Source organism: Trachinotus anak, unplaced genomic scaffold (genome assembly GCF_046630095.1).
Source record: "Trachinotus anak isolate AG129_WGS33_773 ecotype Australia unplaced genomic scaffold, CSIRO_AGI_Tana_v1 ptg000013l, whole genome shotgun sequence".
Taxonomy (NCBI): Eukaryota; Metazoa; Chordata; class Actinopteri; order Carangiformes; family Carangidae; genus Trachinotus; species Trachinotus anak.
The window spans coordinates 4864220-4891642 of record NW_027273864.1 but is presented as its reverse complement, the minus strand read 5'-3'; the positions used below and the strand labels follow the sequence as shown (position 1 = coordinate 4891642).

The 27423-nt window shown below is 40.1% G+C and overlaps 1 protein-coding gene across 1 annotated transcript; it reads right to left on the bottom strand.

Moving 5' to 3' along the window:
• Nucleotides 1-10283: 10283 nt before the first annotated feature.
• Nucleotides 10284-24973, bottom strand: txnrd3 (thioredoxin reductase 3). Its single transcript, XM_071493754.1, has 16 exons — nt 24628-24973; nt 23857-23917; nt 22153-22262; nt 20540-20647; nt 20241-20313; nt 19999-20118; nt 19740-19882; nt 19150-19265; nt 18355-18580; nt 18058-18150; nt 16706-16782; nt 15510-15666; nt 15242-15349; nt 14465-14560; nt 14224-14358; nt 10284-11584 (listed from the first exon to the last, which is right to left on the bottom strand). Exons 1-16 carry the CDS (start codon nt 24742-24744, stop codon nt 11522-11524), a joined length of 1803 nt encoding a protein of 600 aa, XP_071349855.1. The 5' UTR covers nt 24745-24973; the 3' UTR covers nt 10284-11521.
• Nucleotides 24974-27423: the final 2450 nt, after the last annotated feature.

Below are 27423 nucleotides of genomic sequence, written 5' to 3'. Positions count from 1 at the left end.
TCCTACACAGGGGCGTCAGCTAATAACAGGCACCTTCAGTGTTAGTCCAGAGGGGTGGGTAGAAACTGTCAGTCTTAAAGTCTTAATCTCCAAGTCTCAAACAAGTCCCAGGCTACAGTGATGAGAATCAAGCAGGTCAAGCAAGTCACAAGTCAGACTGTATGAAATTCTGATGATCTACTCCACAGAGGTCATGAATAATTAAATTGCAGCTCATAAATATTACTAATATTTGACACTTTGTGACAATGCAGAGTCCAGATCTCTGACTGCAGCCAGCTGCTGCTACAAATGTTATTTTTAGTGTAATTATAGGCTAATCTTTACCTTCACCAAGGAGCTTATGTTTTCACCTGTGTCTGTTTATTTGTCAGCAAAAAGTTCTGAACTGATTTGCAGCAAACTTGGTGGAGGGATGTGCTGTGGGCCAGGGAAGTGTTGGTGTGGGCCCAGTTAAAGGGGAGGATCCAGGACTTTTTTTTTTAAATCACTATCTTTCTCTAATGTGTAGGATTGTTTGGCCGTGGGGTAGTTATGCACCAGATTGGGAATTACACAATGGAGGGTCAACTTTTTCTCCAGGGCAAAAGGAGAGCCCAGTCAAGCGCAGGTGAGTGCTTCAGTGAACTTAATTACTAATTACAGTGCCATAATTAAAGCTGTAAAACAAATGTAGTGGAGTAAAAAGAACAATATTTCCTCTCACATGTCGTTTGGCTGACCACAAGGTGGAATATGATCACTCAGTCAGTCATTCAGTCAGTGACAATTGCCGTTATAGTGCAGGCCCCCATTGTTGTGGTCCAGGCAAAAAGGTAGGTAAGGCAAGGTAAGACTAACCAAACCACCACAGCCACAGAAAAACTATTAAATGAAAAAAATAAACTCTGTATTGATGTCAAAACATATCTCTCCAACATTTAATTCTCCATCGTTTCAGCCTGAGCATCAGTGTTTGCTAAAATTAGATCATATATGACATTTTTTATTAGTAATGAAATGCCAAGCCAGCATTAGAAATGAAAGGGTGTGCTATCAGCTAGCTAACATTAGTTTGCTAAACTGTAACTTAAGATAACTTAACTACCTTGAGTAACCACTGCAACTTTAATTTCTGTGCGTCATGGAAGCAGAGATTTGAGGAGAAGATGGGGTGAGGCAGCTGATTAAACCTTCAGCGAATGTCAAGGTTAAGAAATGTTATGGTCCACTTCAGGTGTGTCTGAAATCGTTGAACAAGATCATTTCAGGCACGAATATAGGAACTATATTGACATATACAATTCCAGTTAAGTTTGGTTTATAAATGTTTCAACCCCCTGAACTGTTATTTTTACCTCTTTCTGGTTGGTCAGTCTTAATCAGTGGGGTCAGTCTCCCCCAATCCCTCCCCTTGAATGAAGGGATTTTATTGTAATGAACTACATTGCGGTATGAGTAGTTCATGAACACAGGCATGAATATATATTGAACTGTAAGAAGGTTAAATAACAATCTTTTAAAAATTAGGCTTCAAGTTTTTCCATGTAGAACTGGATCTGCAAGACCCAATGTCATTAAGCAATTTCATGCTTTTATTTTGAAGCCAATGTGAACACATATCCGCTGATGTTCAATGTGTTTGTATTTGTCTTTACTCAACTTTAGTGTTGCAAACAGCCATGCCAGCCCAAAATGTGACAAAGTGATGGAGTGGTCTGACTCTGTAGTAACATCTGCTGATGATTTCTCCCCTCATCTTCTCTATATCACTCCATTAGTCACTGTTAAATCACTGTCTCATGTGACTGACTTTTATTTATTTATTTTGTATATTAATGATTTATTTCTCATCCTCCAGCTGGATGGCTGGATGACTCAACTGCAACACAAACAACAGTGAAGACGAAGTTCAGGTCACTATAAATTCATTATTGAACACCATGACAGAGCTTTATCCTGATGTAAATACTGCAGGAATAAGAGAATTATTAGTATTTTCATTATGGTGGCATGTTCATTAAATCACTGTTTAATCTATTTGATTAACACTCAAATTCAAATAAGAAATCACACAAAAAATGCAGTAAAAAATTTCAGTATATGAGGGCAAAATAATTAGAAATAGCTTGATCCATGATGTTATAGGTGAAATTAAATATTAAATGTCTCACTGCATGTGTAGTGGATTTTGGAGGCAAAAGTAAGGTACATAAGATAAAAGATAGAAGTTTACTTACATGTTGAAGTTCTGAGAGTTGAGTCAATCATTCAGTATTTATTGTGGATTATATTACAATTATTATCAGGTACACTTTCTATTACATGATGACTGTGCGTTGCAGATGTTTTTGTGATTCCCCCAACAAATAAATTTATGAATGTGATTACACTTTAACGATGACGCACTTCTGCAACAATTCATAGCAACATTTTGCCAAGTTATCTGCATGGTATTTCTTGTGTCTGTCTTTATCATCAAGCACTTCTTGTTGAAGCTGAATACGCAGCCACAGTCACACTCTGCTATGACCTGAACTGTCAGTCAAGGATTATACAGGAAATTCTGGTACTGTGTCAAGAAAGAAGATCACTTCATGGGATGAGTCTGATGGAACAAATTTCAACCAAACCATAATCTCTTGATCCACTTTGGAACTTTGGCTCCTGTACACAATCTTGAACATCAGTAAATACGAGACTGGGATAAAAAAAAGTAGGCTAACTCATAAAATACAGAAGTGCATTTGACACGCATCGTGTCTGATGGCAGCATCATGGGGAGTATAACCTTAAAAGGAGAAAGCCTGAAGCACGGCCTTCAGAGTTGGACTTTAAGCCGGCGTGTGATGCAACTGCTCCCATTTTGAACCTTCGGGTGCAGAGGGGACGGACCAGTCAGCGTTTTCTTAGCCCCGTCCATCTTCAGACAGAATCCCAGGTTTAGCTAATTAGAGCAGGGGGGACTTCCTGCTGAGCTGCTTTTGACCTCTGACCTTCTCTGCATTCCTCATGTCCATCTTCCCAGGCATCATGGATCAGATCCCTGGGAGAAGTCAGGATGGGTTAGGAGCCACACGACTGATCAAACCCCAGGCCTGATGGTAAGGCGGTGTGAAGCCTGTCAGTGTTTACTGTCTGGGAATGGAATGATGGGTAACCATCGGTGGGTTAGGACTGGCCAGGAGTTGGTGCACATTCCCCCAGCGACTGACCAATGAAGTGAGAAGTGTCAAGCAGAATAAACAAATGGTCAAAGGTTACAGAAGCAGGTCTGGCATGGAAACCTGCCAGTTTAAATCTGGTCAGTGAGGAAAGTGATAAATGAGAATGAGCCACTTTCTTTTCCTCCAAACTTGGCTGGATACTGAACAAACCTACCAGACACAGGCCCAAAGGATCGGGGGTCCCCTGGGCTTTACCTGCAAAATGAGCACAAGGAGATGAAACACAATCACACAATAACTACAAAGAGACAGAAAATGACCACAAACAGATGCAAAATGATTCTTGAGCAAGACATTACATTCCCAACTGCTGATTAGTAGAGGAGGGGTGGGAAAAGCACATGGAGCTCAGTTCTGCTGACAGATAAATTAGGATATAAAATCTCCCCACATTCAACATGAAATTGGCTTTAAAAACTTTTGGGAGATTCTGGCTGACGTAGTCGTTTTAACTCAAAGGCAAAACAAGTTGGCAGGAGAAACACACAAATAATCAAATAAAAAATGATGACTGGAATGAGATTAAATGGCTTTTAACAGCATGAGAGGAAAACAGATCAATTAGTAGGAAAAAATTCTCTGAAAACCCCAAAACAAATAAAGTGATTACTGGAATCATAATGATGTTTAAGTATAATGATACATTTTTAACCTAAAATTGTTATTTATTGAAGATCATTATTCAAACATCATTTTCAATGATGCCATATAAAGACAGATTAGGTTGAAAATTGCACATTTACAAAACCTGAAAATTGAGTCAATTTGGTTTTGTTTCAGAGGAAAGCTGTCAGTGTCTAAAAGTTCACATTACTACAACACTGAACTGTTGAGGTTGTTTCCCATGTTCCTCGATGAGGTAGCAAGCCGTGGCAATGTGACATTCCACCTTAATTCTGTTTGTCAGTGAAGGAAAGCAGGCGTGCTCCTTTAACAAATGACAACTGGTCATCAAACACAGTTTAACCAGATGTATGATAAAGAAGGAAATCAGGTACATGTGTTCAGATATTTAGGAATCATAGTTGATTCACAACTTTCCATAAGAAAAATATTTAAATCGGCCAATTTCGTCAGGAACAATTTGTCTGGAGGCAGCAAAATAATTTATAAATACAATGAGTCTTCCTGTTTGACAAGTCGCAGAACTTGCCTATAAAGATATTCAAACAACCCTTGGAGATCTAAGACTAAAAACAGAATGTTGCCATCATTGTGACATTTTTAGTTAAGTATGATCCATTGACTTGGAAAAGTATGCATATACAATACTTTTTTAAAATAAGGAGGTGTTTTGCTCCTCCCATTTTGACTGAATTAGTGCAGAGAACTGCAAACAGGGAAAGTAGAGCTGCTGTTAGACGTGATTGCGTCATACCAGTGAGGAAAAGTTTACTCTGCCAATCGGCCTTGTCTTCTTGAGTTTACAAAGTTGCAATACAGCTCATCTGAAAGACTTAAGTCATTGTATTTTTTTCTAGAAATTTGACATTTTCATTATTAGTGAAACAATTGTGTTGTTATGATATTTGACAACATTTTCTTCCTCCTCTGTTTATCAGTGTCCAGTAAAGTTGAAATCTGTGCATTTGTGATGCCTAGTGTTGGTTGCTTTGTGAGTCTGCTTTGTTCTTTTAAGCCGCACAGACGGCACAGTTCTATGGAGGCAGTGTGAGTCCAGACTAAAATATCTCTACAACTATCAGATATATTTCAGAGAAACTTTGACATCCATGATGCCCCAGAGGATAAATCCGAATAACTTTGGAGAGCCACAGTTTGTTCCTTCCTTTATTTGTCCAAAGCTTCTGCTGTGTTCACATCACGTCAGCAGACTGGGATAGATGAGAAGAGCTTCCACAATAATACTGGAACAATGGTATAATTATGGTTGTTATTGTGCTGCATTGTGTTGGCTACATTCTCGTTGCTAAATCAGATGCAAACACACCATTTACACCAGTCTATTTGAACAGCTTAGTCACTTTTATTAGTCATTAGATTGAGTGTGGCACCCATTACGTTGGCACGTCCACAGTGGGACATGTCACAGCTGTGTGAAATTCTTCTGAATTATAAGTGGGAGGCTGACGTGAATGGTTTTTCCTACTGATCACGGTCATAGTGACGTTACCCCTCAGGATAAGATGACTTTTCATCTGAGAGAGCCTTCAAGTCAGAAAATCAGTTTGTCTAATACTTTGATTGATGATGTGTTTACTGCCAATTAGCAAATATTAGCATGCTAAAATGCTAAAGTAAGGTGAACACTGATTTAGCATTGCACTAACATCAATGGGCAGTTTAACTGGAGATTTCATCTTTTTTATTCCATACATTCTTGTTCCTTGTCAAAACCTGGTGCCTACATTACCCACAATACAACTCAACCACCCACAGTTTGGTTGGAGATTTGGTTGTGTTAGTTGCAGCTATTGTAGCCGAGTTAAGCCTGTAGCTGAGCTCTGGTAAGCTTACATTTTGTTTAACTCAACACAACCAGACTATTTTTCCTTTTCTAACCTGAGGTCTTCAGACCTGACTGACACTCACTCAAGTGACATCATTAGGGGTCATTATTAGACTTAGGACCTCAATGGATTTTTTACAATTTTAATGTAGGCCCTGATAATAAATACACAGATAAGTAAAAAGCAAGTAACAGCTGTAAGTCACAGGATAGCACTGAGAACGTGAGGACACTGGAACAGTTTCCCGCACTTTTCTGTCTCCTCTTTCTGGCAGTTTTGCAGTATGTATGTGAAATGAAGAAACAGTTATACTACAGGGAGAGCAGAGCTGTATTCCCACTCTTTATCTGACACAAGTCCAAGACTCAACTCCCAGCTGGAGAGACACTCTATACGCTGCAAGCCCTCCTCTCTCTGTAGAAAACCTGCCCTTAAGATTCATTACAAACACATTTTCTGCAGCAGAGGAGGAGGCGCGTGCTGGTTTATAGGGAACATCATGTACAAGGCTGATTGAGGAGAATAAGCTGAACTAGTTGGTGTGGTAACTCCAACAGTGCATGAGTTCCTAACGTTTCTGTGGCTAGTTGCCTAATGTTTTGAGGATGTAACGGAATAGTGCAAGTTATGGTGTGAAGTCTGTCATACTGTATTAAAATACACTAGTCAACAAACCAAACTGAAGAAGACTCCTGGATTAGAGGTTAAATGTCTTGAAAGGTCCAGTGTTGTTGTCCATAAGAAGATATATTTGAGGTTAAAACCATCTCAATGTACTTTTACACCTCCTCTCTCAGGTTTCTCTCTGAAGGTTTAGTAACAACTGGGGTGAGCCTGTTGTCTGAGACTGTTTTCTGAGAGATCAAATAAAAATATAGCAGATATCAGGTAAACACTCAGAGAAACCAAATCCTGCAAGGGTGGACAATAGGTCCGGGAGGACTGGGCTTGAGGCATGGCTGATAGCGGTGACTGCTTTGTTGTGACATCACAAATTCACAGAAGGTATCTTTGTGATGTCATGTTTTAAGGCTCAGTTTCTGAATATGGGATGTGTACATTTGTTTGTGGACTGAGGCTTTAATACTTTCACAGTATTAATGTAGAACATAGACCTGCTATATATTCAAAGAAGACATTCAAATATCACTTTGGACAATATGGGACCTTTAAAGTATGTACAATGAAGCTCTGGATTCAACTCCTCTCAGATGACCTTGACCTAGATGACTGAGAATCTTCACAGACACTGTTCAGCAAAAGAACACTCCTCTCAGCACCTTCAAGGCCTCAACGGGATGCAGACATTTGTGAGACTGGGCTGCCACCTAAAGGCCAGTGACTGTCAGCAGCAGCAGAGTCTGAGGATGTGAGGCAGAGCAGCTGGAGATCATTTACACCTGTCCTTTAATATTCACCAGCAAGGCTCCCTGTCTACAGACAAAAAGAGAATGTGATTGGAAAATGCTGTAAATGTAGAGAGCATCTACTGTATAAGCACAGGTTAAAATGTGAGAGTGATCTTAATGGCTCTGATATAAAAGAAAAACTAACAAAGGCATTCATGCTTCAAGAGGATAAAGAAGGATTGACTGAGTGAATATTGTGAGGAAAAGTCCAGAAGTCCACAAATCAGAAAAATAAAGCAGTTATACCATGTTAAATGAAGACAATATTACATATTAAACTGCACATTCATCACATGAGGAGGAATTATGTTCTGGCCCAAATCTTGTTCCTAATGTGTTTTTACCCCTAGTTTCTGTATTAAATGATAATAAAGTGTCAGTTAAAAATATTGGTAAGTTAAATGACTAGGTTTGTGCAGATGTAGATTTAACACAAAATCATGAGTAACAGAGAAAAAAATAGGTCAGGTCATCAACTACCTAGTAAGTAAGTAAGTAAAGTTTATTCATATCGCACGTTTCACAGACACAAAGTGCTTCACAATTCAAGGAATAAAATCAAATGAAAGAATTAAAATCAAAATACATCAAATAAAAGCAAAAGTAAGAACGATATAGACATACAAGAAGATACAAGCGGAAAATAGGTAAAAGGCAGCGTTTAAGAGCATAAAATACCACATGCTACCAAATAGCCTGTCTGAACAGATGGGTTTTCAGCTGCTTTTTAAGAGTCCACTGATTCCAGGGTTCTAGCTCATATGACAGATTTTTCTTTGTATATTTTAAGTTTTATTAATCTATTTAATGTTTAGTGTAAATTAGCCTCCCATGATAAAAAGCAGAGGGAGCCTCCAGCTTCATCCACTTTTCTGATTCTTACAGGAAATGAAGGGAACAGGAAACGTTTCCAGGTAAAACCACACCCGATTGCATGTCTCAAGTAGAATCCTATTAATCAATAACCATGTCAAATTGCATGTCAGTGCACTTAAAGAGGTATAATTGCAATTCACAAGGCTGACTTCAGGTTAATCATTTGCAGCAAGCACAACTCAAAAGAAATTTCCTAGTCATTATGAGTCCACAGCAACATATTGAGATGTGATTGTGTAAGCGTGGGTTTCACCAGCGCCTCATGATGTTCAGTGAAGATAAGGGGAGTCATAGTGAGTGAAGACCTGACTTTCCATTTATAATCAGGACTAAGTTCTCTACAAACAGATGATATCAGCCATAATACAGGGAAGCAAAAGGATTTAAGTTACATGACAGAGGAAGAAGAAAAATGAGTCTATTGTTGTTTGGCCCTGCTCAAGTTCAGTAGCTGTGCCACTTCCTTATTAGAAGGTGGTTTGGTAGAAAGACTTGTTTTTGCAACAATTGCGGGTTGATTGTTGTTGCAAGATATTCTGAGAAACAGAGTCAAAAAGACCTGAAAAGAATCTTTCTACTTTCTTGTTGAGATTTTGATCATCGCTAAATTCATTTTGATACAATATTTTTGATCTGCTGCCTAATAAAAACTGTGATCAAATCAAATTGTTAAAAAAAAAAAGTGGTTATTTGTGGATATGTGAGGACATTTCTTCACTGAAACAGATGCAAAACAGACACAGACTGGCAAAATGCACAGGGAGATGCACAACTACAAAGAGACCAAAAAAAAAGTAAAACAAACCGAAGATATTCAAAACAACAAAGAAGGGGGGCACCGAAAAGATGCTACAGGACAAAGATACAAAACAACCACAATGACATGAAAAATGAATGTAAAAATGAAGCGTACTCCTTTTCACTGGATATAGTCGGCAGACTTTTATGCAGCTCTTCCTCCTTTATAAATATCTCCTGTGTAAATAGCACTGATATAGAAGCAACACAGGTTGAAATGATTCCACTACTAAATGCTGAGGTTGTAAAAGTGTCTGATGTGCACATGAGGCCATCATGGGACCGTGGTCACACACCTTCTGTCCTCTGTGGAAAAGAACACTGCCCTGCACAGTGGTTTATTACACAGATGTAAGTCACATGGCTTCACAAGCAGCTGTTTAATTAGGCACTTCTAGAGAAATTAAATAAAGACGTGCGTCGCCCTGATCAGCAGACTGAGAGAGTTCCTCCTTCCTTCACTCACATGTAAACAAAGGCTGAACTGAGCGAGTATCGCAGCAGCAACAGGAGCTCAGCTACATGCCAGCTTTCTGCGTGCTGCGGGAAGAACAGTGAAGCAGTTATCTCCCATCACCGATTGATTCTCATCAGTCCTCAATAAAATGGATATCGGCCAAATGAAACTCATCAAAGCCAGGGGTTGTCATGGCAGCCGGTGCAGGTGACAGCGTTTTCAGATGTGAGCCCAACAAAGGCTTCACACCAGCCCAGGTGCTACTGATCGGGGCCGCCACTTGTGGAGGCTGAATAGTCCCACAGACACACACAGAGAAAATGATGCTATTATTCCTCCGCTGCTCTCTGATGTCGACGACGTGAATAGGCTGCCCCATTTCAACGGGATGATTTTGATCCACTGTGCCTGTGTATGAGCGGCACCAAAAATATTCCCCCACCTCATCTCCTGGGTATTTAAACCGTGCTGCAGGGATGGACATTGTCACATTCATTTAAGACACCGATAAAACTCACCGGATTATAGTGAAATGTCATGTTTTTATAAATTGTAACACGAGTGATATTTCATCTATGAAATGTCATCATTTCATTAAAGATTTGTTTTAGCTAGAGCGACCACCAAGACCATCTTTATGCTCATCATATAGTTGTGTCACAGTGTCGTCTAGTAGCATAGTATTATATATATATACAGTCGTGAAAAAGTTAGGACACCCCAATAAATATTTAGTTTGTTATTAAGAAATATAAACACATCAATATTAGATCTTCTCTCTATTTAGTTCATTACTTCTTAAATAACAGGGATTGTGTTGCATTTTGAAAACACAAATAACACTGGCCCTCTCTTTCTTTCCCTGTTCAAGGCTGCTTTGTCTTGTATGAGGCTCTAAACCATTAAGAAAACGTTTAAGTACCTCAAATATTTTAGGAAAATCACGAGTTCCTTGGGCAAAATTACTCTGCAGAACCTTGTTCTGTACAACACATAACACCAACACCAGCTAAGTCTGTTAAGTTTAAAGCTTCAGCTGAATTTAAAAGTGAATACGTGACAAAACTGAAGGGGAACTCTTCCTTTATTACATCTTGAGAGAGAAGTAATCTACAGTGGTTTGACACCAGCGAACAAGTCATTTATAAAGATGACCAATGTCACTCATCGACAGCAGTCACATACTGTCCTCTAGCAGACTGAATATATCTTTTACATACACATAATGCAGAGGCAAACAGCAAAGATGCAACAAACAAGCATTAAATTAAGAGTAAAAACTTGAGAAAATGTTTTTGTTGAAACAACATTCAGCACAACTCTGGTTTATTTTCCATTCAATTCTCTCTGAAACTGTTGTGATGCAGCACACAGGAGGTTTGAAAGGTGCAGATCTGCTGGCTCCTGATCTCTCTGCAGACTCGTTATGATAAACACTTTGGTAGAATAAATGGAGTTCTCTCTAAGGCAGAAAACCCTGGTGCTTCCACACAGAAACACTCAGCAACATGTATACACCTCGATTTTATCTGACAGACCTGGTAAGAGGAATATGTGGAATGATGAAGGCTCAACAGAAGAGACATGATGAGATTTACTACACGCGCACACACACACACACACACACACACACACACACACACACACACACACACACACGTTTAAATAATAAGTTTCCATCACAAGCTGGAGCAGAGTTCAGAGCCGTGCAGCCGATCAAATCCTGTGTGCACTAATTTAAATCTGTCCTACTAAAGTCCTTTTATTTCAGTTTGTATACCACGTGTAGACCGGGGAGTGAATGACAAGTGTTTTAAGCTGGGGGCTGGACGAAGAGTTTGGGCCACCATCAGGTGCTTTCTGCAGAAGGACATCGATCCTCGCCCACCTCATTATTTTGGGTTACGGGCCAGGACGTCACAAACAGCCCAAACACGCATGCTCAAAGTTAGTGCGTGTGTTGGTGCTCCTCTGAGAAGGACACGCTGGTGGAGCCCAGAAGAAATATCAGCAGAGTAACCCCGCTGTTCAGCAGGCTGCCCTCATATTGAACTACCCCAGCCAGAGCTGTTCTTGGCTCTGGCTTGTTCCAGTCACCTCTTAGCTCCCAGCGAGCCTGAACGAGTGCGTTCACTGATTCAGACGCTGGCTGTGGTGTTTGTTTTGTCCTGAGAAACAACTGCCCTGTAAAGTGAGCCACTGGAGGTGAGGCTGAGCTGAAAGGCTGAGTGGGAGCTAACATGAGAGGGATCTGAAGGTAGAGTCTAATACAAGAGCAGCCCGCTAAACAAGCAGGGTTTAACCTCAGCAGCCGGCCTGGGTGATGTCTCCACCGGAGCTCTTGGTCACCTCCAAGGTGGTAAAGACCTAAAAGGAGACGCACAAGTCAGGCAGAGCATCTTCATCATGAAGCCTTAACAGGCTGTCTGCAAGTTTCAGCAACACACACCAAACATTTTCTTCAGGCTACCAGGAACTAAGCAACTCAAAAATACAGGAGTCCCTGGTTGAAATGAGACGGTTTCTAAGTGAACATTGTGATTTTGTATGTAAAACTGTAAATGTCCAGTTAAATCAAGAAGAAGAACAGAATATTACAGGGTGATGGACGCAACATCCCTGACCTCAGATGAAGCTATGTGAGCAGAAGTTTGTTATACAATTGAATTCCAAATAATGTAAAACATCAAACAAGAGGCACTTGAGCTGCTCCATGTGCTGCAATTATCACCATACCACATTAACATAATGAATGAATGATGCCAAGATCTTAAGCTATTAGGATTAATTAAGCTAATTAATGCACATCATGCACCACAGTAGAAGAAATACATTTAAATATGAATTAATCTTAAAATTTGCAACAAACTAGAGGATAAAAACAACCCTTTCAGTAGATGATAAAGAAACAGAGCTCTGAAAACAGACATGTTAATACTTTAAGCTGATGCCTGTGGCTGCCCTGTTTAATGGTGTATAGCTGGACTGGGTTTGGTCACTGATTAGGGACATAGATGAAAACTGCTGATGAGCTGCTGTAAACAACTGATGTCTCAGCTCTGTATCTGTTCACTTCTCTCCCACACTTTGTGCTCACATATACAGTATTTTAATACAGCTAATTCCCAATAAAGCTGTTCTCATTTGCATGTTTTTATGTTTCCGTTGTGAGAAAACAGTTTAAAATAGTGACTGAGATGTTGCTAATTAAAACTACATGTTAACTTCCAAGCCATTTCCAAGCTGCTGGTAAGAACCTGATTTTATAACGTCGTACTTTTACAAAATCACCACACACATAAATTAAAGACAAAGACTGTGCTGTGATTTAAGCTGAATTCACATGTGAGATGATCACAAAGTTAGAGCAGAGAGAGAGAGGAGTGCCTTAGCTAGCGTGGCAACACTGGTGACTCTTTTCTATGGAAAATAGCATTTATATGGTTGGCCCTGCAGTTGTGGCTCAGCCAAAAAGTAGGACAGTGAGAGGTTAAGAAATATTTTAGCAGGAAGCAAATGATTCATGACCTTATCAAAGGTCATCAATGTGCAGTGATTTAGTTTTTCTGATTTTTTTTATTTTTATTTTAATTTTAATTTTTTAACTGTTTTACTGCCTGTCCTACTGTATATGAAACAACACCTGCAAGATCTACATAAATACACAGCTTTGTGTTTGAGTTCAGCTTGTTTGTTCTGCATTTTGTCTGTAAATTTTTTGTCATTTCCTGCTGTGTTCGAACAAGTTTGTCAAGACAACACTGTTGCTACATTGTGTAAATAAGTAATGTTCTGTTTTACTGTGAAAGGTTTGATAAACCCCAGGCTCAGTTTGACAAAGCAATTTCCGGGTGTTAAGATCTTAAACGGAGTCAGTAGAGGTACTGAGCCTTGGCATCATCATCATCATCGGTGACTCCTGAAGTCACCGATGATGATGCCAACGTGATCAAATCACGTGGCTGGTTCAAGACGTCGCAGCATGAAAACAAAGTGTATTTACGTTCAGTTCGGCCAAAGGTGCAGAAATGAAATACTAGTTTTTGTTTGATGATAAACATCAAACATCATCTGGGTAAAAACTGACATATGATAACATAAATGTGATGAAATTCAGGTGTGTTAAAATATACAAATGAGATGGGACCGGTGCTGCATTTTTATCTTTATCATTTCTCATCACATAAAGAAACAAAAAATGTCTGAATCTGCTGACTCTGCTCTACAGACTGTCCAACTCTCGCCTCCCTAGAATATTCAGAGACAGAGATAGTTTGTAGAAGATTTGAGGAGTTGCGTCGCAGTCTTTGTGAGAGAAAATTTGAACATTAAAAACAGTTTGATTTTGTCTCAATTTTTTCTTTGTGTAGCTTTTGCACGAATGAGGAACCGCTCACACACTAGGAATGTGGTTTCATAAAGATAGTTAAGCTACATTACAACTAATCACTAAAATCAGGTTCAGTCATCACTAACTACACGCAATGATGGACTTAGGGATGGAGGGGAAAAATAAATAAGTAAACAAATAAATAATGTTGTACTCCCTCTCTCTGTCCTCATTCTGCAGGTATCTCTGCCTCGGGAGCAGCAGGATCCAGATCCACCACTACTCATCTTTACTATTACTATTACCTGTCTTTATTATTAATAACGCCATTATCGACACAGCTGTTCCTGGTCTCTCTCTCTTCTCTCCCCTCTCCTCCCCCTCCCCCTCTTTCTATCTTCCCCTAAACCCAACCGGTCGAGGCAGACGGCCGCCCACCCTGAGCCCGGTTCTGTTGGAGGTTTCTTCCTGTTAAAAGGGAGTTTTTCCTCCCCCCTGTCACCAAGCGCTTGCTCGTTGTGGGAACTGTTGGGTTTTTCTCTGTAACAAAGTAAGGTCTTGACCTTACCCTGTAAAGTGCCTTGAGATAATGTATATTATGATTTGGCGCTATACAAATAAAATTGAATTGAATTGAATTGAATACTCTGGCTTTTAATGACAGTTGTCTTTGTACCTCAGCACAGGTCGGGTGGATGCCGATGGTGCTGTCCAGCAGCTCCTTGGTGACTCTACATTTCATGGCTGCACCGAAGCCCTGCGTCACCTCTCCTGCGTTGGGGCCCAGGTAGTGGAAGCCGATGACTCGATCCTGCAAACAAAGACATTATTATTCATGTGACAAATCTAAGAGTTCAACTTGCTGGTTGCTTCTGTCTTGATTCATAAAACTGTGTACAAAGCAGTAATAATCTTACATCGTCCAGTTTATTGCAGATGATCTTGGAGTAGCATTTGTTGTTGTCCCTGCCGGGCACAGTGAACTCCAGAGGCCAGAACAGACTGTGGAAGACCTGAACACGGAGACCAGAAACACACTGATGGTTCACGACTGTGTAACAGTAACCAGCTGCATTTTATAAGACATGAATAACATCAGTTCTTCTCAGCTCAAGTGTTTATATTCAGGCAGGCTGTGCTAAAAAGTGAGAATAAAGAGTTGTGAAATTTTAATGTTCAAATTAATCTGTTGTCAGAGTCTGCCTGAGTGTACTGAGCAGCTCATGTTATGGAAAAAGAAAGAATGCACTATGTATTCCCTGGCTGGTACAATAACCAACTTGCATACACAAACAAACAGTGACACAGTGACACAGATACTAACATGCTGCCAGCAGCAGATAAACAAATCAGCCTGGACGAGTTCAGAGGAAAAACACTTCAGCTCACATGGACGAAAACATACAAGTTTACCAACATGACTCGGCAGAATTTAACGACAAGTGTTTGTGTGGCTTACATTAGACAAAATCTGGTTCTAGCCAAGTCTACTGATGTTAAGAGGATTACAAGTCTTCACTGATTTTGGGAATCCAGATTACAACGCAGAACTCTTAGAAATGGACTTTACTCCAGCCGATCACAAGGTTCACAGTGAGGTGAACCAGATCTCTAATACATTATTCAGATGACTCTGTGTGAGTGAGTGAGTGAGTGAGTGAGTGAGTGAGTGAGTGAGTGAGTGAGTGCGCTACCTCGATGTTGCCCTGCCCATACAGCTCAATGGCTCTCTCCTCTGACAGACCACAGGAGCCGTACTCCAGAGGGGTGAAAACAGTTGTGGGAACGTTGATGTAGTCACACTGCACAAACACAGACAATTAATTAATGTTTGCTGTCAGGAGAAATTATCCTCCTGCTCTCACACGTCACACAATATCCCAGTGGTAATTTAATAGTGGAAGGTTTGACATTGAGGTTCCTGTGGGCCCTCAGTACAAGTATCTTTGAATGCTGGTGCACCTTGAGTGTCGATCCCCCGTAGAGGCGTCGTGCCAACAGTTTGCCAGCCTGAATGGCGACAGGTGTCAGCTCCCACTTGCCCTCCAGAATGTCTCCAATGGCGTAGATGTGGGGCACGTTGGTCTGCTCCTCATCGTTCACTGGGATTTTTCCATTTCTAGAGGATGGCACAGAGAGTTCATCGAGCAAGAACAAGCCACGCTTCATTTAAATGTCATTCCTTTTTAGCACACTAACATACATGTATTAATTTTAGCCTCCTCATGGAAAATATTAACCCATAATTAAATCATTCATCATTCATCATTCTGACTGCTAGGAACATGCAAACATAGATATAGTGGAAACAAATTACTATAGGTGAATACATATTTGGCCAAAGGAGCGACAGCAGTGGAGGACTGTGTCCATCACAAGGCGGGGGTCACATTAAGTTGGTCTAAGGTCATGTTAGGCAGCATGGAGTGCTTATACAGGCCATGTTTCAATTCTACTCTGTGCAGCAGGAGAACACACCAACCTGCTGATGGCCCCTGAACCCAGGCGCTGTGAGGCTGCGTGTTTGCTTCATCTGAATACTACTATGGTCATAAGACCGGGGCATATGACTCATATGAGTGCTCTTTTAAGCTGGCCTCATGCTGTCTTAATCCCTGCTGGCCTCAGAGGCTGAACCGTTGAGTCATTCACAAAATAGCAGAAAGACCAAAACCTCAAAGAAAAGGCTACTTTCACGACTGTAATATTAAAAATAAATAATCAACTGCAAAACACATGACTTTAAAAGATTATTTAAGCTTTAACACTGGTTTTCTGACGAAAGCTTTGAAATTATAAATGGACAGAAAAAAGAACAGGAAAAGTATTGACGGGGCACATTAAGCAAAACTGAGTCAGACAGTGCAACATAATGACACGAGCACGTAATCATCTTACATTTAGATAATTCATTTTCTCCCATTTAAACCTGCTGATACACTGCAGAAGGGTTTTCTCATTGTACTAAGAAGAAACCCCTCCTCTCTCCTGATCAAATCCCACTGCACATTCACACACCACCCCCACAGGGAGCCATGAGACGGCAGTAACTGCTGAATCACCGTGACTGTACCATGAGTCTTAAAGGCGCAGGCTGCCATATGCAACAGGGATGAATATACGTAGAAAGAAAATATACATTGAGATAATAAACTTACTTGGAGTTGACTTTGACCCCAGCCTTGTCCAGACCAATCTTGTCCGTGCACGCGTCTCTACCCACTGCTATTAACACCTTCAGAACAAAGAAAATCACTTGTTTGCACAAGAATGGCTAAATATACAGAAAATGGGATTGCATCATATTGTCTTAGTTAACTTGATCATTTCCTTTTTTTGACCCTTTATGTTGTTTGGCATTAACCCTGTGTGATGACAGCTGAATATCAGAACATGGCAGCTTTCTTGCTTTTTTTAAATTTTTTTTTTAACTCTCACCAAAATCTAATCCTTACACTTAACTTTCAATGTAAAATTTGAAAATTTGAAACAGCAGATCAAGTGAAAATGTGAAACCTAGGCAGATGGCCGTAAGGACAATGAAAACAGACCCTGAAACAACTAAATTATGGAGCTCAAGTTCAATGTTGTTCAATAATAAATAAGCAATAAACAGTTAGATGTACAAATTGTATAAAACAGTATTGACACTTTATGAAATAACTGAAAAGCGAAAATTGCTCAAAACTCAAGTCATTATAAAATGTGAATTCACTTATTTTCACAATAAAAGTTTTGTAGGAGTTCATTTTTATTTCAGATTAAAAAAAGTTTTTAATCCGCCGGCTAGAAAAACGATGTCGAACTAATTCTGGGTCAACTATTTACAGTAGCTGCTGCTGTAAACACAGCACCCAGGAGATAATATCTCTTTGTATTTATTTAGCTTCACACGCTTGCTCAAGCTGTGCTTGGTCAAACGTGGGTATCACAGTGAAGGCACAGAGTTAGCAGCAGCAGCTAACATTAGCTGGTTAATTTAGAGTTGCTCTGCAATGTTTTGAGTTTAAAGACACGCAACTCACACACGAGTCTGTCTCTCTTCATTTTGATGCAGAGTAATGATCAGAATAATGTAAGAAGCATTAGCAGTTTTGTTAAGCTACGGCTTGAAACTACTTGAGTTACTGTGTGTGTACTGTGTGTGTGTGTTTACTGTGTTTATTTACACCAGAATGACTTTGACATTGTTATTGCTCAAGCTAACAGGAGTCAAGCTAAGTGGCTAAATCTGGCAGCAGTTGTTGAGCTTGCTAATAAAACTGTAAAATAAATAATATTTAATTCAAATGAATTTTCATAATTTCTCCAATTTCACAAATTCTTTATATATTTTCTTACATTTGGTTTTATGTTTTTTTTTTTTTATTTTGCAATGTCTTATGATTGAACACTTTGGGATACTATATAAAAATGGGCCAAGACAGAAACATAAATAACTTAAAAGCTATTCTACAGTAACAGTGAGAGATGGGCGTTCAGGGAAGGATGAACTGAGATCAGGACATACAGTGTTGTACTCTCCCTCGATGATCTCATCGGTTTCTGTGGACTTGGCCGTCACCTTCAGTCTGCCAGGAGTACCAGCTTCCAGCTCCTCTACCTGACACATACAGATGCACGGGAAGCAGAGGGAAAAAAGATAGATAAGAGTTATGATGCAATATGGTAAGAAAATAAATCTGGTTACACACAGATCAAAGTCTGCTGACAACCTGCTGCCTTACAAATGGAGGTAACCTTTGGTAAGGTGAAACTGTGAAACGGTGTGCGTTTTAAAGAATTTACTGATCTAGTTAACACTCACCTTTATTGGAACATATTTGCGGAGGAACTTGACACCGTGCTCCTCCATGTGCTCTCCTGCACGGTTGGCCATGTCCTGGTCAAAGCCCCTCAGCAGAATGGACCGGACCATGATGGTGACATCGAGACCCAAGCCGGCCAGGAAGCCACCGCACTCCAGAGCCACGTACGACGCCCCGATCACCAGGGTCTTTCCCGGGCAGTAAGACAACGAGAACAGGTCGTCACTTTGGGAATTAAAGAGAAGCACAGAGGAGGTCAAACAGAGCAGAGCAAAATGTGAAGCTACTTAACCAGCAGCAATAACTTATCAACTCTTTTTGCTCTTCAAAAGTTCAGGAAGCAAAAGATTACAGGTTAAAAATAAAACTGTTGTCTCCGCACACTACATAAAAACTAGCATTAAACACAAAATAACACTGTCCATGCAGAGGTGTCCGGCCTGGGGTTGTGTCTTATGTCACTTATGTCACTACCACCTTTGGTTTTTGGGACTAAGAGAGCAGCAGGAGACCATTTGTCGGTTGCTACCACAGCAGCATAATCACATAAAACACCTGAGGATAATCTTACGTAACATTTAGACAGCTGGGAGATTAATGAGATGCCCTGAGGCACGGCCACCTGTGGAGGACACCAGAGTCCAGATCATTAAAGGATGTGTTTGTGTTTTCAGAGATCATACATCTGCTGAATCCACCTTCTGGTCTAACAAAGGAGCTTCCAGTGACACAGCATGTTATTAGATAGGACTGGTGGTGTCATATCCACCATGTAGTTGGCATCACGCTCTCACCTGGTGATGCAGTACTCCTTGTCTCCAGGAATGCCCAGGTAGCGCGGCCTCTCGCCTGTAGCTAAGATAAACTTAGCAGAGGTGTAAAATGTCTCCTTCCCCCGTTTGTTTGTCGCCTGTCAGAAAACACAAACTGATGCTCTGAGATTCTGTTGGAGCAGAAGTTCAATGTGCAATTTAACTAATTCATGAAACACTTTTTGTCACTGATGTGCAGGATGTGCTGAAACTCTGGGTGTATTCTGGGTGCAGCTAGTGATGTGATCACAAGTAGAAAAGCCAACAACAATGCTGAAAGGCAGCTAGAAAGGAAGGCTATGTTTATCAAAGCCTGTTAACAACAACAAAACAAAAACACGCTGAACATCATTTCAAAGCTGGTGACTTATCAAGATTAGTGATGAGATCTTTAGGATGATAACCTGGCAAACTAAGTAAAGCACATAGCCAATTATGAAAAGAGGAGCAACTGCATATTGTGGTTACAGAAAAATCTGTCAAGTCTCCTTATAGTCAAACCAAATCAGCAATCCCAGTTGAATATCTGTGCGCACACAGAAGGTTCCTCTATTTCTTAAGTACTCATTTACCTTGATTTTGTGTGGTTCAATGAACTCTGCATAGGCGTTGACATAGTTGACATTCTTGTCTCTCAGTGCCACCCTGTAGCCCCAGTTTAATGAGCCGATGTAGTTGTTCACTGCTGTCTTCATCGTGTCCCAGTTGTGTTTCACTGAGGACAGACAGACAGAGACACCCATCAGTGGAATGACAACAAGTGACAACTGATTCACCACTGAGAGCTGGTGACCTTTTGTGACCTTCTGGATCGGTGCTCTGCGGCCTCACCTGTCTCGTCAAACTCCCAGCCGTACTTGCGTGCATCCTGCAGGGCCGTGCCCAACATGGCCGTCTGGTGCATCAGCTTCTTGGGAATGCAGCCCACGTTCACACAAGTTCCACCAAGACCTGATCACCACAGCAGAGCACATCAACGACACATGGAAATGGTCAGCTAACAGCAAAATTAGATTCTGATAAATACTGCTTCACCTGTATCTAACTAGGTGGTCTAAGTGGAATTATCTTACCCCAGCTGGTTCCTTTTGGTGTCGGCACAACATAGTCCAGAACCATGACCTTCTTCCCCAACATAGCAGCTTCCTGTTGTTAACACAGCCAATGTTAGTGCAACATAACACACATTTACCAATATGTTCCTGCAACCTATTTGCAAGTGGCTCAAACAAAACTGTGGTTACTCATTACAACATCAGCTTCAGTTTCACTCTGATATTCTGACAAAGCGCCAACTACCAAATTTCACAACAGAACAGCACTAAAGTTTTAACATGTGATACTGTGAATGTGTTGCGTCTTATCTGGTCACCTTTGAGCAGGCCAGGCCTCCAGAGCCTCCTCCGATGACGATCAGGTCGTAGTCGTAGGATTCATTATCACCACTCAGCAGCTGCTGCAGGCTGCCATCTTTATGAGCCTGACAGAAACACGAACACAAACCTCAGCACCACAGCACTTATGTGTGTAGCTACAATATGCACAACCAATTTCAAATACAGCAGGAAATACTAAAAACAGAAGTCTTCTTATAGAGCCTCCTCACAACAGCAGGGCTGTGACGAGACAGACATGTAACCACGTCTGTCTCGTGTGACCAGCCTTCTCACACATCAAGCTCTGACCATGTGAGAGACAGAAACACAGCAGACACGGCTCCAGTAAACGCACAGATCTAAAGGCAGATGTATGGCTGCATTTTGGTTTTAAAAACTATGAAGACAAAAGTAGTTAATTAATTTTAATAATAATAATATTTCATTTATATTTTTTAAATAACACACTAGGTTAGACATACAATTTACTGCAGTAGTTGTGAGAGTCTCATTTACATCCATGGAAAAGGTGGTACTGTAACTGAAATATCTCTGAATCGTATTGGAAATCACATTTGGACCTTGTGAAATGGAAATTGAATCAATCCAGAAAAATCAGTGGCAACGACCCAGCTCTGATAACAGCTGTTACAATTAACAGGTGTCCCAGTATGAGCTCCACTACCCCAACAACTACTTTGATATTCGACTGGTCGTTTTGAGTAACTTTAAGAACAATAAATAAATAATAATTTTTCTTTTAAGTCTTCTGTGATAGTAAAATTAATCTCTTTGGATTTTGGACTGTTGGTAGGAGAAAACATGTCATGTGAAGATATCACCTTCAGCTTTGGGAAAACATTGGGTGCATCTTTTTTTAATCTGACATTTTATAGACAAATGATTCATCGAGGAAAATTATCAGATCAGATTAATTGATAATGACAAACACTAGTTCTAGTCCTATTGAGGCTGTGTTTGCCAGAGAGCATTAAGGTTGAAGTTATTTTTGGTGCTATTAGGATGATTGATGAAATAATCAATTAATTTTTCCAGTGTTTAAAAAAACATCTGTTGGTTTTACTTTAAATGTGAGAATTTGCTGCTTTTATTTATCAACTTGAATATCTTTGGGTTTTGGACTGTTGGTCAGACAAAGACGTTAACGTGGACAGTTTCATCTCATAATCGATTAATCATTAAAAACAACCAACCTGCCCCACAGAGAACACATGTTAGGTGTGCTCTAAAACCTGTTTCTCATGTTTCTCAAGTATTTGTCGATATGCATGGCTCACTAGCATGAGCTCTTGGCACACCAAAATGTTTGCGATGTCTGCTGTGGCAAAAAAAACAAAGGGAACAACACACTGTGCACTTCATTTATGCAAATTTAAAAAAAACTAGTGAGTTGAGCTTGAAATCACTTGAGCCAAACAGCTTTGTTTGTACAGTTTCTGGAGTCTCAACAAGCCACTTGATTAAGAAACATTTCAAAGCAATTGTGGATTAAGGAGATGTGCAACATTTACAGTGATGTGTAACACAAGGGTTCAGAGCATCAGAGGACAAGACAATCAAATACACACTTCAGACATTTGCTCCTTACCTGCATTGTTTTGTCGCAGCCGCCAACGTGTGTCTTATTGATGAAGACATTAGGAACAGTCTTCTGTCCAGTCATCTCGAGCAGCATCTCCTGGTAGTTGGTTCCATCCTCTAGACAGAAAAGTTCATGTTTACATGCAAGTTAATGGGGTTCTTCACTCTATTCCCGTCTGGAAGGTGCTACAGAACCTTTAAGCCCCCCCCTGCATCTCCAGGCTGAAAAACAGCTTTATCTCAAGAGCCATCACTGAGCTGAACTCTATCTGTTCATCTTACATGCAATCACTGTGGTCATACTTTGTGCAATAATCTTGGGCCACTATGTGCAATATTTTAGACAGTACTTATTTTTTATGACGTTGATGCTCTTAATATGCTGTTTTTTGTTTTTACTATTTATTGAAAAATGCAGAGAATGTGTATGAATGAGTGTGTATAGTGTATGAATAGTGGGTTTTTTTGGGTCTCGCGCAGCAAATCTCATTGTACTATTTGGTGCAATGACAATAAAGCTTCCAATTGCTGAAGGCGAATCCCTCTTCCACATATCTGCTTTTCATATGGTAATATTTGTACTAGCTCTGTATTACGTCTTTGTTTTGAATCTTATTAATACACACAAATATATGGAAAAAGACTAACACAGGAAGCACGCTATGCCATTCATTCACTGAGTCCATTATTTTCTGTAACAGGAAACCTTTGGGTCTCTAATTGTGCTACTCACACCAAGCAAAAAACAGGCTGTGTTGAAAAAGTCACAAGTTTTCTTAAAAGTCAGTATTTGGTCAGTTTAAGCCAGAGTAAGGTCTGTTTCATCAGTCAGAGCTGACTAATAACAAAGTAACTTGGTTGCTATGGTTACCTGCGGTCTAACATGCCCACTGAAGGTGGGACACAAAGGTAAACCATCAACCAAATCTTTGATTGAGGATTCATCGATAATATTATCAATACTGATTAATTAACTGATTCATCATCAACATGCCTGCAGTAATGTGCAGCCACCGTCAACATTACAGCTGAGACTGTGACAGAATTAACTCGGCAAGAGGTTGAAGTTTAGTGAGAAATGGCAGGAGGCCAAGATATCCTGAGTGAGTGACTCAGCATGTTTTGTGCTGCTGCAGAGGAAGACCACAGCACAGTCTGAAGAAAACAACATCCCTCCTTACTACGATACGATGAGGGTGATGGCAGAAACATGAAGGCAGTTTACACATACTACATCTAATAAGAAAATGTAATTTCAAATGAATGAAGTGCTTTAGATGTTTGAAGCCAAAGAGATGCAAACATGTTCTGTAAAGCTTTTGTCTATTTATGCACTAACCCCCGTTTATGAGTTAAAGCTTGGGTTGTGGACAAATACATTAATACACGCTTATATCTGCTTATAACTACATTATAGCCTGTAGCAACACATTTATTTCATGTTCATGCTTTGTTCATAAATAAGAAAGTTAAGTGTTGTTGATGTTACCAAACAGTCGAGCGCATTAAGTCTAAGGTGCAGAAGTTAGAGGTGCATGGTGACAAAATGCAAATTTATGCCATATTGGACCAAACTTCACTTTGACGATCCATTACTATTTAACCTTAATGTCAAACCTGCTGCTGAACCTCGCAACACATTTTGTGAGACATAACCAAAATAAAAGAAGGTATACAGCTTTTTACTCTTGACATAAGGTCTCTATCTTACCTAGGAGGTCCAACTCCACCACGTTACACTCGACTTTCAGCTCTGTGAACAGGTCTTTCACCTGGGAAGACACAATATGAAAGGAGATGTTTTAATTCCCTTAGTCACATGAAGCACAAGACAACAATACAACCCGAAACACTCTGTTGTATTGGCAGCACTTTAACAGATTCACTATAACTTGCTTTGTCGGGAGGAAATTTGAGATACTCCATCATTTAAATTGAGGGTTATAAAACTTGACTTTGGCTCAATACAATCCCGTGTTAAACGCTAGCTAACCCCTCACTGCCTCCGTTACGTAGGCGGACCACAGGATTTAGCCACGAGAAACCAAACCTCAAAGGAAACTTTACAAATTAAGTGGAAACTGCAAAAGACACAAGCGCTGCTTTGTAAACAGGATACATCAGTACAATTTTTATTTGATATCTAATTAACTTAACTAGGTGTTAATGCTAGCTATGAGCTATAGATTATGCAACTTTTCTACTTCGCGACCACACTCAGATAACGGGCTAACCACACGGTTAACTTGACAACATTTATCTCTACTAACACTGTCTCTCAAACGGGTTCACGTTAGTCGTTCTGTGTGGTTGTAATGACTTTGTAGTGATAAACTTCGCACTCAAACCGAAGTTGCCGGCCACATTGACGCAGCAACGAGAAACCAGCTATTAGACCGAGCCCGTCGACTTCGCGGGAGAAAATGGAAGTTTCCGACCGGCGGAAGGCGAGGTCTCCCCGGCGACGAAACGAACACCTTACCTTGACACAAAACGGGCAGTAGCTTTTGCTGAAAACCACCACTTGATTGGTGTCAATGAGCTGCTGTATCCGAGATTTGAGTTCATTCTTCCCGGTGTCATTTTCGATTGGAGGCATTTTCAAGGTATTTCCGTCTGCCTGCGCAGGGCAAGCTTCGACAGACGGCTGATTAGAGAATGAGGAAAAGACTGAATCACGCTGCTCTGCCTCTCTCTCTCTCTCTCTCTCTCTCCGTAAATGGACGAAGGTCTCCTGATCCTCTCCCCTGGGGACAATGCGACAAAGCGGCCGAACAGCGATCCCGTCGTCGGCTCCTCTTCCTCTGCTGTCAGCAACACCCGCGCCAAACGCCTTTTATTATTTCTGGTCTCTCTGCCTTGGGTGCACTCGATCTGTGTCACCGTGTCCACCGCCTTTTACGATGCTGATGACCGGCAGCGGGAAGAGCTCCGCCCACACGCTCAATCCCGTGTTTCAAAACGCACCAACCTACAAAACATCACAGGGTTGTCGATCCACATGCCTTAAGAGCAGAAACTATTATTGCCCGGAAATATTTATATTCAAACCAAAGTATTTCAGAGTTAAGTGCTTGTTAAAAAAAATCGTTAAAAACATAAAAATAAAGACCTCGTAGAAATTAGGGCGCCAGTAACCGAGGTAAGGGGGCCTACAGGCACCTCTGGAGGACAGCTAATCCTAAACTAAGAAAGAACTGAAAAGAAGAGTATGGATGTATTAAGGCTAATGCCGACAGCAACCGAATATAAAGTCGATGAGTGATAATGTGGCAGCTTAGAGGTTCAGACCTCTGTCTCCATGTTGCCTCAACTTGTCTGACTATTGGTCCATGAGCACATAGTTGGTTATTTAGTGCCATCTGCCGGTGAGAGTTGTGTACGACAAGCAACAGGTGCAGTGAATATTCCTATTCATAAAGAAATAAAGACACAGACACCTTTAAGTTATTGCACTGATATGTGGTCAATGCAGGAGCTTAGTCAGGAGTTTAATAATACTGAGGCCATGAGCCCCCCAATGCCACCCTACCCCCGGAAGAACAATGTAACTGAGCCCTTAAAAGCAGTATTTTTTTGATCACTTAAACCTGCATCTCAGGGATGCCTCACCATAATAGATACATTTACTGAATATTAATTAGTGAGGAGATGCTTGATTGTGTTTCTGCAGTTTTTACCTAAAATATATTTCATTAGTTAATGAAGTTGTCTGTTTATTTGTCAGCAGGAATATGCAAGAAATACTGAACCAATTTGCATCAAACTTGGTGGAGAGATTTTATTAGAATAAGCTAATGATATTAAGATATTAGGGACATTAGGGGACATATAACTGACATTTTGATGATGAGAGAAACCTTTAGTTAAAATGTTGCAAACAAGTTGTTCATGCTACACCTCAAGACTTTTCTAAACATTATTCAGACATTATTTAGGGGTCAAAAGAAAACAAAGGGATTCTGACAAATCAGCTAACAGTCCACCTTTTTTTTAATACCCTGCCACTCTGATGGGCAGCTACATAAGTATAGATACTTCTGGTAACATACTACTCAGATGCAAGTGAAAGTTGTCCAGTCAATTTTTTACTTGAGTTAAAGTAAGTAAGTAAGTACATTTTATTTATATAGCACCTTTCACAGATAAAAATCACAGAGTGCTTCACAGTATAAATGAGATAAAGTAGTAAAGCATAAATAACAATTAAATAACGACGTAAAACATAAAACAAACAGCCATAAAAACCCTTGTTTAACTAAAGGCCTGTTTAAAAAGCAGCGTGACTCTGACCTGATGACCTTAAACTACGCGTTGGAGTATGAAGACGCAGCAGATCAGAGATGTAAGAAGGAGCTTGTCCATTCAAGGCTCTGAAAGTAAGAATAAGGACATTAAAATGAATTCTAAGATGGACTGGTAACCAGTGGAGCGATGCTCGAACAGCTGTGATATGTGCTCTTTTGCAAGTGTGGGTTAAAAGCCTTGCAGCAGAGTTCTGAACAGCCTGGAGACGGTCAAGCTCTCTCTTATTAAAACAAGTAAAAAGGCTGTTGCAGTAGTCGAGTCGAGATTAAATAAAAGCATGTATAATTATCTCCAATTGTGCCTTTGACACCAAAGTACTGGTGTACTTGCTTTTAAAAATATTAAGTATTCAAAAGTACATTTTTAGGTTGACACATTGGTGTATTGTTCCACATTTACAGAACCTAACGACTCTGAAACAGCCCACTGACTGACTATAAAGCCTGTAGAATAAAAAGCTAGAATATGACACAAAGTTGATAGAAATGGCCATAAAAATGAAATTAAACAGAACAGCCATTGTTGTTTTCATATTTATTTTTCTTTAGGCAGTAATGAAATTTGGACGTGATAAACACAGCAAACATTTAAAACCATGGAAATCTCTCTTTATTTCTAAAATTTCAAACATAGACTTAAGATAAGGCCGTGTTGCTCTGCTGAAGAATCTCCTGCCTCATCTTTATCTAACGTGGCCATCGTTAGACTGGCAGTGTCATACTTGGCTGCGATTTTTTTCCTCTGTGACCATACAGTGTATGGTCTATCACACTTTCAAAATAAAAGAAAATTCATTCTGCTGACTAAAAGCTCTGCTTCAACTTCATAGAAATATAGTGGAGTCAAAAGTACAGTATTTGTCTTTGTAGTAACTTTTCAGTTTAAAACTGTTATTGAACTGTTTTGTATATGAAAACAACTTGATAATTTATTTCATAACACAAAAACAACAAGCTAAATATTTTAGGGT